General features: G+C 39.1%; 1 protein-coding gene and 2 long non-coding RNA genes across 5 annotated transcripts in view; 2 read left to right on the forward strand and 1 right to left on the reverse strand.

The window, feature by feature from the left end:
* The window catches only part of LOC110839426 (aquaporin AQPAe.a), a 45,294-nt gene that overhangs the window by 6,012 nt on the left and 20,626 nt on the right, over nt 1–18,656 (forward strand). The window contains exon 1 of one of the 3 annotated variants that reach the window (XM_022083603.2): nt 728–983. The exons of 1 other annotated variant lie outside the window; for it this stretch is intronic. In XM_022083603.2, coding sequence (XP_021939295.1) covers nt 848–983 — 136 coding nt within the window. In that variant the 5' untranslated portion in view covers nt 728–847. Of the gene's footprint in view, nt 1–727; nt 984–15,068; nt 15,088–18,656 lie in introns of those variants that run through there. One more of the 3 variants, XM_022083607.2, reaches the window with a different exon arrangement.
* On the forward strand, nt 5,428–11,980 carry LOC147873674 (uncharacterized). The gene is made up of 3 exons (XR_015535559.1): nt 5,428–5,558; nt 8,793–8,843; nt 11,853–11,980. It is a non-coding gene; the product is annotated as an uncharacterized LOC147873674 (long non-coding RNA).
* Nucleotides 11,150–14,946, reverse strand: LOC110839427 (uncharacterized). Its single transcript, XR_002546479.2, has 2 exons — nt 14,568–14,946; nt 11,150–11,980 (listed from the first exon to the last, which is right to left on the reverse strand). It is a non-coding gene; the product is annotated as an uncharacterized LOC110839427 (long non-coding RNA).

Consider the following 18,656-nt stretch of genomic DNA (forward strand, 5'->3'; position numbering starts at 1 on the left):
TTCAAGTGCCTGAGCACTGCGGGTCCCATCTTTTCGTTGGCTTTGATCTGTAGAAGATATCCGTCTTCTGGGTTATTGCGCTGTGTAGTCTGGTCGATGTTAACCAACGTTTCAGAGGTCATACTGCCTCCGTCATCAGGGCGGTGATCTATAGACATTTTGGTAGGACTCCTTGGACGAGGGATCGGCCATCGCAAGGCCTCTACCTGTACACAGGACAGCACAACACAGAAAAACGCGGACAAACATCTATGGCTTGAGTGGGATTCGAACCCACGGTCCCTGCCACCAAGTGGCACATGGCCCACGCCTCAGACCGCGCGGCCAGAGCGGACCCCGATCATATTATATATTGACCTTAATTGGAGACATGTTTCGACAACAAAGTGTCATCAAATGGTCAATCCCTTACCATGAATCATTGTAGTGCTCCAATATCCTGACCAACTCAGCATTCAAATGCTGAAGAAGACCGTGGCTATAATAAAGTCTACTCAATAAAAAATAAACGAAACCAACAAACAGTCCACGGGCAAAACGGTCGAAGTTCTTGAACGTTAACACCAGTGGTACATATAGTTACCGCTGTATTCTTCGTATAAACAACGACGGTATTGTGTGTAGAACGCAATTGAGGTATTAAAGGCAAGGATGCAGAACGAGCGGGGGCGGAGCCTCCGCGAGGGGGGCGGTCAGCGGGCGAACAAACGCGCAAGCATAAGGCATGTAACAGCAGAGCGTACCGTTGTAGTTCCAGTACGATACGGTGTTAAATTCAAGACGTGACGACAGATGATAATGTTTTCAACCCCAAAATAAGTTTGAAACGTAGAAGTGACTTAAGAATATGGCGGCCGTAAACGCGTGCTTTGTAAATGATGACGGGGTTTCATCGACGAATGGGCGAACCCCTCAACAGCAACCGGTCAGCAACGCCACAAATGCAGAAACTGCACAACAGAGGAGTGCTGTGTTCTGGCCAGGTAACACTTTCCACGTCTCGCATAGGAACATTGGCTCCTTTTACTCTGATTAAGTCAGTGTTTAACAATGTCAGTGAAAACATGTCCTCTGTTATTCAATTTATATGTGGCATTTTATTAGGTTATGTCTAATTACCACGGGTAAGATACGAGGCTCGTCCACAAAGTAAGTTTCCCTGGTATCAGTGTTTCGTAACCACTGGTTCTCGGACCGTTTTTTTTCTAACAATCACCAGATTCTAGTTGGCCTCAGCCTCGTATTACAAACCTGCCACCACAAATAAAAATAATATCTACGGCTTGTTTCCTCATCCTTAAGAGATTAAATAGTTTCGATTACTTTTCTCTCCATTATACCCCTTTACGAAAGCAAATTCGTACGATGACAGCTGTTCGTAAGGTAGTAATTCTTAAATCGAAAATGAAGTTCCCATTAATGTCAATGTAAAAATTCTGACTGGTTCCCGACTCCCAGAAAAACTGCTCAATATTTTCCCCACATTTTTTAGAACAATATAAAATCATAGAAATAAGAACTGTGTTACTTTTTAAGATAATTATTATCTATGTAACCCTGTAAGGCATTATAGAAGTGTTAAATCAAACGTTTACATTACACAGACTGTATAAGCATCAGAAGTTACAGAAACAATTAGTAAATAACTGTCTTGATTACCATCTTAATTTCGATACGTATAGTAATCATAAAATATCAATGATGAGAGATTAATTACTTCTTCGTCGTAGCAAAAATATTTTAAAAATAGGCATACATTTGCATTGTTCGTTGAAGCGAAAAGTCGTCAATAATCGAGGGACATGGAGATTCTGGTAACTTGAAGATGGCTGTCTTCTAGTATGTTGCTCTGCGTAGTCTGGTAGATACTGACCGACGTTTCAGAGCAACTTACTGCCTTCATCAGGCCGATGAGTGATAGTGGAGGTTGTACGTCAGTCAGTTGCACAATGCAACATTCCAGAAGACAGTCATTTTATACTCGTCACAGTGAGAACCTGAAGTCATTCTGATAATTTATTCCGCAAAACCCTTGTTCATAATTTGTAATCGTAAACGCGATTACGACTTATCTACAATTCTATAAACATGGAATTTCTTTCAGTTTCACCATAGCTTTACTTAACTGCGTACCTGGCGAGTTCCATATCGATAGCTTCTAGTGAATTTAAAACTGTAAGATGATTTGATATAAAATATTTTGTTTTCGTAATTGAATAATATTACATGCCCATGGTCGATAATGGTCATTGTGTGACTGGAGCTCGATACAAGGCCATGTAAATATATAAAAGTGATTGCTCTATTAAAACCTATGAAAAGTCATTAATGTATTTTCTTATGACCCTTGGGCTTTGAGAACCGTTTTACTATTCTGTTTCCAAATACTGCGTAAATAAAACAAACACACGCCTTATTTTATTAATTCCCAAACTCACACTCGCTTTTAACCGTTCAGGCAAACCTTACCTTACATTACATTCAGCTACCACAGACCCATCTTAGGCGTAACTAATTCAAGTTGATTAAGCAATGTTTTTATCAAACTTTACGCAACTGTAAAGCGTGTATAAAGGAAATATTTACATTAAAGCCAATATATAAACTTCTTTTCCGTATAGACGTATTTACGTCAAATTCTCCGGAACCGTGATTCCACTGACAACTTTTTATCATGAAAACTAATCTGAAATTGTAAATGCTGAATTTTTATTTATATTTATGCTCATTATCGGGAAAAAAAATTCATGGTGGATAGAGAGTGTCAACAGGGCTGAAGGTTTATTTGTGGCGTCAAGTTCTAGACTATTTAACGACGCTGTTTCAAATGCATAATTTATAGTCCTATATCGTCGAATGAGATGGTGAGATTATGATTAGTAAGTAGGGTATGGAATATGTTAATGTACTATTTCGATATCTTGAACAAACTGTGCAGAAATGGTCAGCACTGGAGGCTTTAAGGTACAGAAGAACTTTAAATGAGCGAATGGTATTTTAAAAACTATATGAAGAGATAAATACATGTAAACACGAGTCTGTGTTGCTTGGCCTATGATGCAGAATATATTAGTGTGGACTGTTGTGATGACTTATAAACCTTTGGACTCTAACAAATATCTATATTTTGAAACGTTTTATGATAGCTCACTAAAATTGACATAAGAAACTTCGTTAGTTCGAGTATTAAAATGTACATATTTAATCACCAGTTCATTGTGAGGGATATTTTAATTAAGAAGGGCCTATGTATAGACGTTTTCGTGTGTTTTTTGTGTCGTTGTTCCGTACATTTAATTTTTTTCATAATTTACTAAGCGATTCAGAAAAAAAACAATAGTTCGTTCAAGCCTTTGAATAAAATTACCCTTAAACTGGCTCATACTAAACCACTTCAAAATAGTTAAACAGAATTCAGTGTAGGCCTGCGTTTAACACATACGAGTTTGAACCCAGTTACATGAGGATAGAAGGACGGACATAACGGAACAAACAACATAGGTGATTTTCGAGTTTCTTTCCGAAATGCGCACAACAATATTCACCTTCACAAGTAGATCCAATGGCTTTAGATCGCCACAGATCTACTTCCAGGCCTATTAATACTTTTCACTGAAGGATTTGAGGTTTTCACGGCGGTGAGTCTGAAGACGGCTGTCTTCTGGGTTGTTGTATCTTGTAGTCTGGTAGAAGTTTACTAATGCATCATCGCCCAGATGATGGAGGCAGTAAACACCTCTGAGACGTTGTTAAACTTTTATCAGACTACCAGACTACAAGGCGCAACAACCGAGAATACTGCCGATTTGATATTCTACACCGCGAGAATCTGAAATAAACAGAATAAAAATCTCAGCGGACCAAGATTGCAGCCGCGATCCCCAGAATACGAAGCGGGAGTGTTAACCAATCGATCTCGACGTTCGATATCGATTATTATCGTTTAATCTAGTGATTTGTATATATCTTGATAGCTTGGCAGCCAGCCTTGTGATTTTATGTCTGAAACGAAAACAGCTTGGACATGAATTAGGCCTACGTATTTTCTAGTGTGTCTTTCACACGGTCTGTGTGCTTTGAACCACTCTTCTTGTGGAGAAATTAAGTTTAAGGTCAGTTCTGTTGCATAATGTCTCTATGCTGTCTCCAGTTTAATTAATAAGTCTTACGGCATCATTTGTGTTTGTGGTTCAACATTTGCTAATTATTTATTCATATTCTTGTCGAAGGTTGTTCCCAGTATCAACTCACGGAATCTCATGTGTACTGTACAATTTTCGTTGATATCTGCTAATCTTCCTCACAACTAGTTTGCTTCTAAAAGTAAATTCGTTTTGAATACCATTTGTGTACCTCGCCAAAAGCCTCTTCTCATCCTGGGTGTTCTACACCCGGAATTGCTGTTACACGTGCTAGACAAAAAGAACATATGGATGACTTTTAAATGAGAATAATTGATTGCTGAGTAAACACCTGCCATTTATTTACACTTACATTCTAAACTTTGTTACTCAGCATCTGAGGTCCACAGCTGGGTAATGCTAGGACGATGCTGAAACAATCTCATATCTTTCAATAATAATCGAAGAAAACAGAATAGTACTGTCTGATTCGCAATAACTGATTATAAGTAACTTACATAATTGTCTATTATTCCCTTACAGTTAAGTGTTTTAGGTGCGTTCAGAAAGAAGTTAAAAAATCCGCCTATCAGCTTCGCCATGTTTGTCTGCCTCCGTGTGTAACAACTAGAGAACAACTGAACCTACTTTTAATGAAATCTAATTCTTGGGAGTTCTACAAAACTTTGTTTGTCGTCATATTGGAACTTTAGTTAAGTCAGACAGCAATAACGAACTCTTCACGGGAAGAACTACAAGAACTTCTGGTAGTACAGTGTAACTCCCAAAATATTTTTCGGAGCTAATAATGTTTCGACAAAAGTTGTGGAGAAAACGATACACATTTTAGGACTAATACATTTTCCCCGTACTGATACGTGTTACGGTTGTGGGCGGGAAAGCAGCTACCCGTTCAGTAGTAGTCTACACAGTCTCTGCATGCATTGTGTTTTTTTTGACGTAAATACGTCTATATTTTAGGGTCAGTGTCATTTGGCAAAAAGTGGAACGAAAAAATTAAAGGAAAAAGTGTAAGTCCATTGTTATGTTACCTTGGAAACGTCAATTGTTTACTTAGTATTGTTGTTACCTAGGAAATGTTAATTGTTTACTTGGCATTATTGTTACCTAAGACACGTTACGTGGCATTGTGTTATATTACTTTCGTTATTCTGGAAAGAGCTCAGCTGTGAATCGTTTGTAGAAGAATTTCGTCGTGGAGTAGATGATTTTTTGCTAGTAAAAACTTTTCTTATATAAGAATTATTAAGTAATCTGTTGTTGCGATAGTTTGTTGCTTCATACTATGTACAAGACGGATGAGATTGATGCTAAAAGACTCCATAATGCAGAATATCGCAAGAAGAAATTATTGCAAGTTAATGGTTCCATATCATTAGCAAGTACAAGTGTTCCTACAAGAATCGCTCAACCAAGGTATGAAAATGCAACAGAATATTTTCATAAGCATTTTAATGAAAATAGATTTGGATACGCTTGCAATGTATGTGATCAGTTATGGTTTGAAAAAGATTTGAAACAAGTTACTGATAGCCATTTATATTTATTGGGTACGGAGTACGTAAATGAAAATTTATCCCAATTTAAGGTATGCACAACATGTTGGCTGTCTTTAAATAAACAACAAATACCTATATTGTCTAGGAGTAATGGATTTGTGTATCCACCATATCCCACTGATTTGCCTCCTCTAGATTGCATAAGCGAATTATTAATATCTCCTAGACCCTGTCTCGCGTTACATCGTTGGACGGTTTGTACATCACAAGCAGAAACAACGACTTTGTGTTTTATCATGCCAAGGGAACAAACAATCCAAAGGTAGAGGACTTACGCACTGAGCTGAGGCGGTTAGAAACACATATATTGCCCACAAGTGTTTAAACATCCCATTCGGGGGGGTTAGTTTAGTTTCTTACTCAAGGGTTAAAACAATTGAATGAGATAAGATTTTAAAACGCAACCAACCCCCCCGAAGGGGAGTTGGTCAAGTGTTTAAATATCCCATTCGGGGGGGGGGGGGTAGTTTAGTTTCTTACTCAAGGGTTAAAACAATTGAATGAGATAAGATTTTAAAATGCAAGCAACCCCCCCTCCCCCCGAAGTTAGTTTAGTTTCTTACACAAGGTTGGTTGCGTTTTACAAACTTGACAACCCCCCCCCCCCGATGCGCTCCGAAAGGAAAGTTTAGTGTCTTACTCAAGATTTTAAAACGCAACCCCCCCCCGAAGGGGGAATTGGTCAAGTGTTTTAACCCCCATTCGGAGGGGGGGGTAGTTTAGTTTCTTACTCAAGGGTTAAAACACTTGAATGAGATAAGATTTTAAAACGAACCCCCCCCCCCGAAGGGGGAATTGGTCAAGTGTTTTAACCCCCATTCGGGGGGGGGGGTAGTTTAGTTTCTTACTCAAGGGTTAAAACACTTGAATGAGATAAGATTTTAAAACGAACCCCCCCCCCCCCGAAGGGGGAATTGGTCAAGTGTTTTAACCCCCATTGGGGGGGGGGGGTAGTTTAGTTTCTTACTCAAGGGTTAAAACACTTGAATGAGATAAGATTTTAAAACGAAACCCCCCCCCCCGAAGGGGGAATTGGTCAAGTGTTTTAACCCCCATTCGGGGGGGGGGGGTAGTTTAGTTTCTTACTCAAGGGTTAAAACACTTGAATGAGATAAGATTTTAAAACGAAACCCCCCCCCCCCCCGAAGGGGGAATTGGTCAAGTGTTTTAACCCCCATTCGGGGGGGGGTAGTTTAGTTTCTTACTCAAGGGTTAAAACACTTGAATGAGATAAGATTTTAAAACGAAACCCCCCCCCCGAAGGGGGAATTGGTCAAGTGTTTTAACCCCCATTCGGGGGGGGGGGTAGTTTAGTTTCTTACTCAAGGGTTAAAACACTTGAATGAGATAAGATTTTAAAACGCAACCAACTAAACTAACCCCCCCTCGGGGGGGTTAGTTTAATGTATTACTTAAGATTTTAAAATGCAACCAACCCCCCCGAAGAGGGGGTTAGTTTAGTTTCTTACACAAGGTTGGTTGCGTTTTACAAACTTGACAACCCCCCCCCCCCCCGATGCTCTCCGAAAGGAAAGTTTAGTGTCTTACTCAAGATTTTAAAACGCAACCAACCCCCCGAAGATAAGGCATTCATCGTTATAACGTCGCCATGCTTTAAAATGTCCGTCGTCTCCAGTACCTTTAATGTCTACAAATTCGACCGCACTTTGCAATTTCTAATATTTTCCATACATAAATTGGTTGTCTTGTCTCATTCTCGTTATTTAAAATGTGCGTACTCCATTTAGAGTCAATCTATTTATTTCCAAAATCATGTACTTTAACGGTCACCAACAACAATTTCTTTCGTTCCACATAGGTAGTGTTGTTGACATTCAGTACACGTCTGTTTGTGTTTGATAGTTCAATAAGTCTCTGAAGTTTGTCGCGTTCGTTTGTGGTATGTTCATTATCAATGTTTGGTTTCTATAACTTTCTTGACGTTGATAACCATTTCTACATGTTTTTGTATTCACCGTCTGATATTCAAACAGATTTTGCGTTTCAATAGGTAAATTCTCGAAAATATTGTAGATCGTTTCGGACACACTTTGGAAACCTCTTCTCAAATCTTCTTTAAGGTTTTGTCGTATTGAAAGGACATTATGTATGTTTTGATGATGTCTGTATACGTTTGCAATCTCGGAGGTCAATTGTCATTGAATATAATTTCTTTTAGACTAGCTGGTACAATTTAACGTGTAATCGTCGTTTTATTCTGCGTCACTCTCTGTATAGGTTGTTCATTCTCTTCATGAGTTATTGTTCTTTTTTTAACATTTCAACTGTTTCACTGTGTCAAGATTCATACCGAGTTTTCGCTAACGTTCTTTTCTTTTAATGTCTTCTGTTCTCCTGTCTGTCATGCTCTGTTCGTTCAATATTTCTGCATAGACAACGTTTTTAATGAGATTATTTTCTCGTCATTTTTTTAGATAAACAAATATACAATGGTCGCTTGGTGCACGTGAAAATGCGACGTAGATTTGTCCATGTGCGAAAGCATCCTGTTCTAAATAAATGCCAATTCGTTTGAACGTTTGGCCTTGAGCTATGTTGATAGTGATTACGAAGGCACTCGTTACGGGGAATTGGTGTCTCCACATGATAAATGGGTATTCGCTGTCACAGTATACGTAGTTTTATACGTGGAATGATAACAATTTCACCGGAATGATCTCCCGTTGTGACCATACATTGAAGGAGGTTGTTGGTCATTGCTGTACTGATAAACGTGTTCCGTTAACTAATCCTTCCCAAACGCTTAAGTTACGTACCAACATGACAATAGCGTTCTTACGTAGTCGCAAATTATGTGGGGGCAGTGATCGTGGTCGCAAACTGTTTAAGTATTCGGGTGTCACCATTTCACTGAACTTTTCTTTGTCCGAGTCTTCGACAGCGTCAATGCTCGAGTAGATTCGCTCAGTCTTTTCGTCTAGTAAGTCAACAACTCTCTCATTTATTTCGTCGACGTCACAATTTCTTGCAGCAAAGATTGCGGTAGTTTTAAGCTCTTCGAAGTCATTGTTTCTTATGTTATCTCCGCAAATCTTTTAGACTAAATCGTCCGTACAAACAATGTTTTCAGGTACCACTACCACGTCGTCGTGGTCGTTGAGGCGTCCTTCGCCGAAATCAAGTAAGAATTTAGCTTGAGGTGTGGAGTACTACAATGCAAGTTACGTTCTACCTGCTATTAACTATCATTAAAAATGACTTAAACTTACGTTTTAACCTGAATTTTGGTATTTCTTTAGAAACTAGTTGTTGAAAGGATGGCATACTTTCAAATGCAGAGCCTTCACCTTATGCTGCTCTATTATAAATTATTCAATACATAAAACACACAATAACTGTATGCCCCGATGTCTCTGAACACATCAATTTCAGATAAAATAATTAATAAAACTGAAAAAATATGTTATCTTAATTAGATAGCTTTACAAACCGTGTTTTATGTTACGTTTGAAAAATAGGAAATGAAATTTAGCTCATGGGCTATCATATTAATCGCAATTTTAATATGTTATACATTATTGTCGTCCGCTGTGGCCGCGCGGTCTGAGGCGTGGGCCTTGTGTCGCTGGAACCGTGGGTTCGAATTCCACTCAAGCCATGGATGTTTTTCTGTGTTGTGCTGTCCTTTGTAGAGGTAGAGGCCTTGCGACAGGCCGATCCCTCATCCAAGGAGTCCTCTTGTATAGTATTATATTGTATTCGTGTAGTAGTTTCCTATTAAGATTTAAATTTGTATTTAAAGCGGTTTTCAATTTGATAAATATTTACCGAAATACCAGGAAACATAATTTTCATCTCAAGGTAGTGTGATCACCTTTGCGACAACAGACTGGTACCTGCAATAAATGAGCATTAGAGCCAATTACGTATGTGAAATCAGAATAAACGCATTGCTTGAAGCCGGTTTGTTGTTCTGTCTGTAGGTTTCGTCACAAATTGTGTTTCATGGTTAAAAGTTTTGAGAATAACTGATGAACACATTCCCACAAAATGGTCTTTGTCACGTGCATTATATGTATCTAGCGCTGGAGCGCTTCTGAGGTGTTGCTGAATGACAACGGTACTCGTGAATAGAACATACGGAAGTAATTAACGAATTTATTTTGGCGTTAAAAATGCATATCCTGGCGAATGAAATGGTAATGAAATTTCCTTTGCACCTGATGCATGGTTAAAACGCAATAACTCGGATTCTTGAGTTAGAGAGCTGCGTTTTTTTCCACACTACACGCACGAAGTTGAAACTGTTGTCAAAAGATGGCAGTAAACTGAGACACAGCTCTTACCTTTAACTTTGATCTCTGGCTATTATTGCTTATGTCTATTTATCTCGAAGGGGCAGGAAAACGTGCTGAAAAATTGTCATTTATCACAACCGATGTACTCAATATGTCATTTATCCGCAACATCTAAAGATTAAGGACAAAGATAACAACAAATATCTGGAAACTATACCAGGAAAGCAATCAACAGATTCTCTACAAGACAGCCACAGAGGGACATCACACATGACAAGGAAAATATTACAATCTGAAAAAGGAAGCCTTAGCGGTGCGGATCACCATTGGTTCAAAAAGACCAGTAGCAGGAAAACCTGGAAAGAATAAATAATAATAATTATCGGCGTAGTATACCAAGGCATAAATTAAAGGTTTTTATTAGGCTGAAATGCATCCCATGGAAACGGGGTAGGAGGGCGTGGACTGGCTCCGTATGGCTCTAGTAAACACAGCGATGAAACATTCGGCGTCCATAAAAGGCAGGAAATTTCTTGATTATCTGAGCGACTCAAGAAGGACTTTGCTCCATGGAGTCAACTTCTTCTTCTTCTATGGCTCTCCGGTCAGTATTCGGTCCATGGCCTCAATTCTCCTCTGTCCGAGGCTTTGATTGAGGTTTCGAAACATCTTCCTTTTTACGGTGCAAGGTTGTTAGCTTTGAGACCAACCCCCAACCTGGAGGTCCAGGGTACCTGTCTTAGTCTGACCTCTCCCCGTAGGGAGGCCCTACCAGTAGCTCTTGGGGTCACTGAGGTACTCAAGCCCCACCACCACGACAAGGTGCAGGTATTTTTTAATACCATTAAGTGGGGATGGAGTCAACTACACAATATACAAAACAATCTGTAGAAATAAACAAAGTCCTTCTAAATTATTGAACAAAATAAATAAAAATTCTTTGTGCAATTAACGTGCCTTGGTTAATGATCCCCAAACATTGTATGCTGACAACGATTCGACTTTACAGTCTGGTGTAACGGTTGACCTTTGTGCAACATATTCCAAGAAATGATTTTGTGCTGAAGACATCGGGGTTGAATTTCGGCAAGGAAACCTGCTATCCTGATAGCACTACTGTGGTTTTCGCCAGTCACTCCAAGCAAATGAGATGGCGCTAGAACCAATGAACCAGAATAACACGAGTAAATCCAAGTATACAGTGACCACCAGTCTTCAAATCTTCATTTATTCATCATTCATGATCACATTACTCTTTAATTCGACGCCATTTTATTTCATCGCTTGAGACTATTAGGCAAGTACATAATCAGTCACACCGAATAAAGTTATTAATTTCTGTCCCTCGGAAACAAGACGTGAAGGCATATAGGGACTGTGGAATAAAGTTTCACGCAATTTAGACCTCATAACTGGATACAGATATCCACTTAAAGCTCTGGCCGCTTTAATTACCGGGATACAGCGTCCATTGCCCATTGGATAGGTGAGTAAGTGGCCTACAGAGCCGTTCTGAACACAGCCGTTTCGGTGAGAAGAATAGTTTGCTTATGGAATCGATTCCCAGGCGTTCAGCGTGTAGTCTGTCACCTCCTTGACTAAGATATTATGACCCACAGACTGAGACAGATGGAATGAATAGATCAAGTTGGTTGCAACAAACAGGAAAATAAGTAAAACACAATGACTGAAGCAGATTGCTTGCAGAATACAAGACAAACCTAATATTAAATACATCTAACTAAACCTCTGGTAGCAGAACTCGGAAGTCCAATTCCAGTAATACGAAAACTGACCACTGGACACAGACCTGTTATGTCCACAACATATCTTCACAATTAATCTCCCTAAAATCCTCGTAATGATAACTTCTCATCTCTTTCTCGTTCTAGAAAGTGGATATTCTTAGAGCACCCATCAAAATCCTGCAAAATTCCTTGTCTTCATGAGATTTCAGGTGAGGAGACGACTGTCTTCTGGGGTATTGCGATGTCGCCCTGATGCTGGAGGCAATGAGCACCTGCGAAAAGTCGGTTAATTTCTACTAGACTATAAGGCGTACCATTCCACAAGATTGCCATCTTGAAGAACAATAAGTTGCTGATAGCTATGTGTAGAATCTTCGTATAAATTATTTTCAATAAAATAGGGTATAGGAGCCTATATAACTTTTGAAAGAAATTAGGAATTTAAGAATTTTCTATTTAGCGCGAATTTGTTTATCTCACTCTACTTAAATGCTCATTTGTTGCTTATTAATATCTTTTGTTGCCAAAGTTAATTGTGTTTGTCTCTACATATTTCATAACAAATAGTTTATAATTAATTCGTCTTATATTTGGTTAATTTTTCGCCATATGAAGGATGTATCAACTATAATAAGTAGCAGGCCTAAACTTTTATGTTTGTGTTAATTTACTGCTCGATCATCAGACGTTTTATTTAGACAATAGACACGAAATAAAATCATAATTTTTGTCAGTACGTTTTTAGTACATAAGCCTACCACCAATATCGAGTTTCATCAAAGTCTATGTAATAGTTTTGAAGATTAATTATGACAATATACAGGCCCTTCCTGCGAAAAAGTATAATAGAGTATGTCAACGTATGTCAATGTATTAATTACGTTTACAGTTCGATAGTTACATATTTATCGATGTGTTTATCGTATTTATCGACAGTATACACGCGAACTGAGAATATTTATTATATAAGTAGTATTGTGTTAGTTGAATGACAAATATCGTGAACACGTTTAGACTAAATATTAACAAAAGAAAAAGAAAACAGCTTTCGAAGGTGACAATATATTCCTTGACATATGATTGGTCTATTATTTTCATTAATTAAAGATTCAGGGAAGTTTCGTTATGACGAATATTTTAACAAACAAAGAAACGGGCAAATTCACTGTACACTTGGTGGGTGATATTGAAACAAAGCTTTTTGTTAAGGTTACGTTCATGGCGTGTCTGCTGTGTTGTAATCGGGCGTACGTCATATAGATAGCAGAGCGATTGCAGAAAGTTTGACGGCGCACACGTAATAGATATTATTATTGTACTAAAGATTTTTTTCAAAATATTGCATAAGTTACCACATGTGTATTTTAAAGGTCCGTACAACGTTTATTCGTGAAATTTTTCGCTCAAAAGCGATTTATACACCTGCTCTTTATTTTGGACTTAAAATTAATACATTGAACAACATGTGTCATGTAAATATTTCAAAGGATTCCAAATATGTAAGTAACGCAGAAGATCATTTATAAACTCGAAACGTGGTTCTTAAAATAAGCCAAATTGAAGAAAATTAAACTGATTTGATGGAATTTATTGCAGGTGTACGTATCAAGCCCTGTTTGATCAAAATCGGTTATGTAGTTTGGAATCTGTTATGCCTAATTGTTCACAAACGGACGGACATAATAAAACCAATGTATATTATTAGAAATTAAGAAGAGCGATCAAGTAATAGAAGTCGGGAAAATTTTCCATTATGCGGGGATTCTTTTTTCGTTCACATTATTTAATGCTGAAAAGTTTTTTATGAATAAACATGAGCACTATGGGCTATACAGCATTTACAATGAAAGTACAAAAATGTGCAAAATATTTGGTAGGAAATCCCAATTAAAGACACCACTTTGAAGAATTAAGTACAGATGAGAGGATAATATTAAGACGGATTTTATAGAAATATGGTACGAAGTTGTAGACCGGATTCAAATGGCTTAGGATAGGATCAGATACAAGTTCCTAGGAAAATGGTTATAACCTTGGGTTTTTTATAAAAGCAGAGAATTTCTTGAACATTTTTTTCAATATGCTTATACGCCACAGAGCTAATTAATTATAACACCAGCAGAGAGCCCAAGATTGTTACTGCGGGGAATTTATTTTTAATCTTTACTGACCAAAAGCCTATCATTTGGATGATCATTTGTTACGTATCGTTGGGTATCAGAAAAAATGTTATTCATAAAGCCATTTTCACCGAATCTCCAATCCATGACAGTTTTCGGCTTTACGAACTTAGTTCCTGTACTCTCGTCACCGAAACAAACAATTTCGTTCTCTGAGCCTTTCTTCTATCCTGCTTAAATTCCGAGCTACAAACAAATATCTTAAGGGGACTGGAACCCAGGATATATTTTTCGGGCTGTGGCAGTTTATGCAATTTCATCATCGAAACAAACACCTCCAGTCTTGAAGATTCCTGTCTTCTGGGTTGTTGCGCTGTGTAGTCTGGTCGATGTTTACCAACGTTTCAGAGGTCATACTGCCTCCATCATCAGGGCAATTCGATGACGGAGGCAGTATGACCTCTGAAACGTTGGTAAACATCGACCAGACTACACAGCACAACAACCCAGAAGACAGAAATCTTCATACTAATTCATCGCCCTGATGACGGAGGCAGTATGACCTCTGAAACGTTGGTTAACATCGACCAGACTACACAGCACAACAACCCAGAAGACAGAAATCTTCATACTAATTCATCGCCCTGATGACGGAGGCAGTATGACCTCTGAAACGTTGGTAAACATCGACCAGACTACACAGCGCAACAACCCAGAAGACAGAAATTTTCATACTCACCGCTGTGAAAACCTCAAATCATACACCTCCAGTCTTAGCAACATTCTATCGTGCCTGGATTCTAAGATACAGAAACCACCTTTACAGAGTTTCGAACCCAGGGCATATTTTCGGAATATGACTTTTCTAAAACCTCTTCCCGATTCCAAGGAATAAGCATGCCAAGTCTGGTGCAAATCTGTTCACCCTTTCTCGAGATGTAGGCGAACTCGCACGCACTCACTCATGCATACACACAACTTCGATGTCACATGTAAGATTTTCCTTGCTGTGAAGCAGATTCACGTGCGATGATCATTTTGGCGCACGCGATCTTGTTTTCAGCATCCTCGTGATACAATCGCACACATCGCTATCGTGAGTTTAAAGGTCGCCTAACACCAGTGTTATCGCTGACCCTGATGGAGTGGCAAATGTGAATAATAGCAACACAATTCAAGAATTCTGTTCATTGGAAAATAGGTTTAATTTCTCAGATTTCCTCCGAAATTCGGATAGTGATCGACCGTAAACATATCTGGTAAGTCTCCTGAAAGACTGGATACAGATATCAAGATGTCTGTCTTCTGGGTTGTAGCGCCGTGTAGACTGGTTGAAATTTACCAACGTTTCAGAGGTCATACTGCCTCACCTTCAGAGCGATGATCTACCAGGTTACAATATAGACGACAGACGTCTTCGTTCTCACCTCAAATCTCACTTAGGAATAACTTTACATAATAAGTCCCACATAGCGGTACCATTTTCCTTTGCGTGAAAATGGAGACAGTCATCAACAGAAAGACCACGTACAGTTTGACCAAAATTGAATATTTAGTCACTCATTTAATTACTAACATTCATTGGCTGGAATAAACTTTCCAGGAGGGACTGGGGAAACCCCACAAAATACCTCAGTCAGGATAGCCAGTCTCCGGGCAGACATTTTTGATTCCGGGACCTCCATAATACGAAGCGGGCGTCATAACCACTCTACGTAAGTGAAGAACATTCATGCGTGTGGATGGACTTTGGTCACCGCGAGATCGTCGCACACGATGCTCAGGAAAGAGGGGAAAAAGACAGAGCGAAGTGTTTATTTCGGTGAACGTGTGCAGCTCTGTTTACCGCCAGCAGCCACCGTTTACTGTGTGACTTGCACCTGTTACGAGATACGTATTTGTTTAATTGATGTTAAAGTACAAGAGAATCCATTCATGTTTATCTAAATCATCTGCCTTCGTCATTCACTGGGCCACAGACAGACCACGAAGGCCAAGGCATGGCATTCCCCTTACGGTTTTATAGTCGCCTACAATCTTCTTATCAAACAGGTTTAGTGTTCCACGCTGCTCAGGTAAGTTCTTAACAGCCCGTTTACCTTACACTATACTGATGCAAAGATAAATTTTATGTTAACTAGTTGGCTTACCGAAACCAAAGGTTCACCACCGAATTAACCAAAGCCCTCCACCAGACCCTTTCCTGGGCCAAAAAAATCCAGTCTCCTTCAACTCCTATCTCCCATAGACCCCGCCTTACATTATCCTCCCATAAAATTCTATGTTGTCTGAATAAAATTTAAACATTTTCGCAAAAGATGTGTCTATCCACCGCATCCTACATATCCGAAACTACTGGAAGGATTTCGATTAAATTTGGTACTGAAAGTCTATACTAATAGTTGTACAGCAAAATTTAATTTTACTTAATATCAGTCCAATATCATAAGTACTTTATGTGAAACGCAAGTCCATTTGTACTTTTTCCTCATAAACGACTTATCGTATAACGAATTGGTAATATGACCTAATAGGTCGACCACTGTTCATTACGTCATGGTCTTTCTCGAACACCATCTCATCATCTGTGATCCCTACTGGTTTCTAAACTGCAGTGTAATAGGCGCTTTGGGCCCCGAAAGTTCCGTGCCTCCAACCGGGTTACCCCCCACCCCCACCCCCAACCCACTTTCACTGCTCACCTTTTGCACATAGAATAATAGGCTTTGGCCCTGAGAGGTTCCCGCACTAACCTAGGAAGTTTGTTTGAATTTTCTAGGTCAGCATATAAGGTCTAAGGCAATGGTGGATAATATACGACCCGCAGGGTAATTCAGTGTTATTAGACCCTATAAAATTGTTACTACCTCATACTTAGTATAGAGAATGTATTATTTAAAAAATAAATTAATACAACTTTTGATTTTGATTGAAAACCTATACAAAATGTGTATTATTTTAACATGTTGCTACTGGAAAACACGGACAAATTTATTTTATTTAAGAATATTAAATTTGAGGCAAGTCTGTAGGTGGCAATGTCTATCTCTTAATAAACTAATAAAATTCCGCATTTCACAGTAACCACTGTTACTAAGAAAAAAGGCTTTGGCCTTGACACTGTGGAACCACGCGGAAGTCCGATGGAGGTAAATGTGTGTCTAGGAATTCATCAGTTTAAACGTATTTAATAAAACGCTTTATTGTGCACAGCTGAATACTTTATTTTTGGCAGTCTAATTGTCCCCCTCCCACAACGTTTATTTTCATTGCCAAGACCAAAGATTTTCTCCTGAGAAACAAACAGCGTACGGCGATAATTAAAACTGTGGATGAAGATTTCTGTCTTCTGGGTTGTTGCGGTGTATAGTCTGGTCGATGTTTACCAACGTTTCAGAGGTCATACTGCCTCCGTCATCAGGGCGATGAGTATGAAGATTTCTGTCTTCTGGGTTGTTGCGGTGTATAGTCTGGTCGATGTTTACCGACGTTTCAGAGGTCATACTGCCTCCATCATCAGGGCGATGAGTATGAAGATTTCTGTCTTCTGGGTTGTTGCGCCGTGTAGTCTGGTCGATGTTTACCAACGTCTCAGAGGTCATACTGCCTCCATCATCAGGGCGATGAGTATGAAGATTTCTGTCTTCTGGGTTGTTGCGCTGTGTAGTCTGGTCGATGTTTACCAACGTTTCAGAGGTCATACTGCCTCCGTCATCAGGGCGATGAGTATGAAGATTTCTGTCTTCTGGGTTGTTGCGGTGTATAGTCTGGTCGATGTTTACCAACGTTTCAGAGGTCATACTGCCTCCGTCATCAGGGCGATGAGTATGAAGATTTCTGTCTTCTGGGTTGTTGCGGTGTATAGTCTGGTCGATGTTTACCGACGTTTCAGAGGTCATACTGCCTCCATCATCAGGGCGATGAGTATGAAGATTTCTGTCTTCTGGGTTGTTGCGCCGTGTAGTCTGGTCGATGTTTACCAACGTCTCAGAGGTCATACTGCCTCCATCATCAGGGCGATGAGTATGAAGATTTCTGTCTTCTGGGTTGTTGCGCTGTGTAGTCTGGTCGATGTCCACCAACGTTTCAGAGGTCATACTGCCTCCATCATCAGGTCGTTGGTAAACATCGACCAGACCAAACAGACAGAAGACCCAGAAGACAGAAATCTTCATACTCACTGCTGTGAAAACCTCAATTCCTACAAAACTGTAGATCATAGTCTTATTTATGTAGGAGGTGATAGCAACTCCACGGTCAATTATGCAAATAACAAGGTCGAAAATCGCTTTACAGCTTCACCTTGGCCTACGGATTTTTGAGATACATACAATGGGTTCATTCTAAATTTGGTTCAAAGCGTATCTTAATATCTCGAAGAGACCAATTTAATTCTTGGATATCCGTATTCAAACTAATTACGTATCAAACATTTGTTGTCTTTTGGTGTGTATTTAAGTGTGATCAGGAGGTGCGAATAATTTATAGCTAATACACAATATTTCTCGCTGAGATCTTCGGCCCACCGTCGCTTTCAATTAACTTATTGAATAAAGATAAATGCACATTCCCTATCTATCGTAGAAATAACGCAACGAACGGTCTGAAGTAACTTGAACAGCTGAAGAGCTTGCTCAAGAAATGGTACACTATTCAGCTATTTGCTAAACGAATCTGTTATAACGAATTGTTTGTGACTAGATAACAGAGCACTGTTTTTCCCTATTTATCGTGTTTGCAACACAATTCTTCTCCGAATTTCACAATCGATCAAAGTACGTATATTTTCAAAGCGTTGGGAAAGAGTTATCTCAGACAGATTTAAAAA

The sequence above is a fragment of the Zootermopsis nevadensis genome, unplaced genomic scaffold (genome assembly GCF_977971745.1).
Source record: "Zootermopsis nevadensis isolate Lab colony 2312 unplaced genomic scaffold, Znev_1.0 Znev_ptg000017l, whole genome shotgun sequence".
Lineage (NCBI taxonomy): Eukaryota > Metazoa > Arthropoda > Insecta > Blattodea > Termopsidae > Zootermopsis > Zootermopsis nevadensis.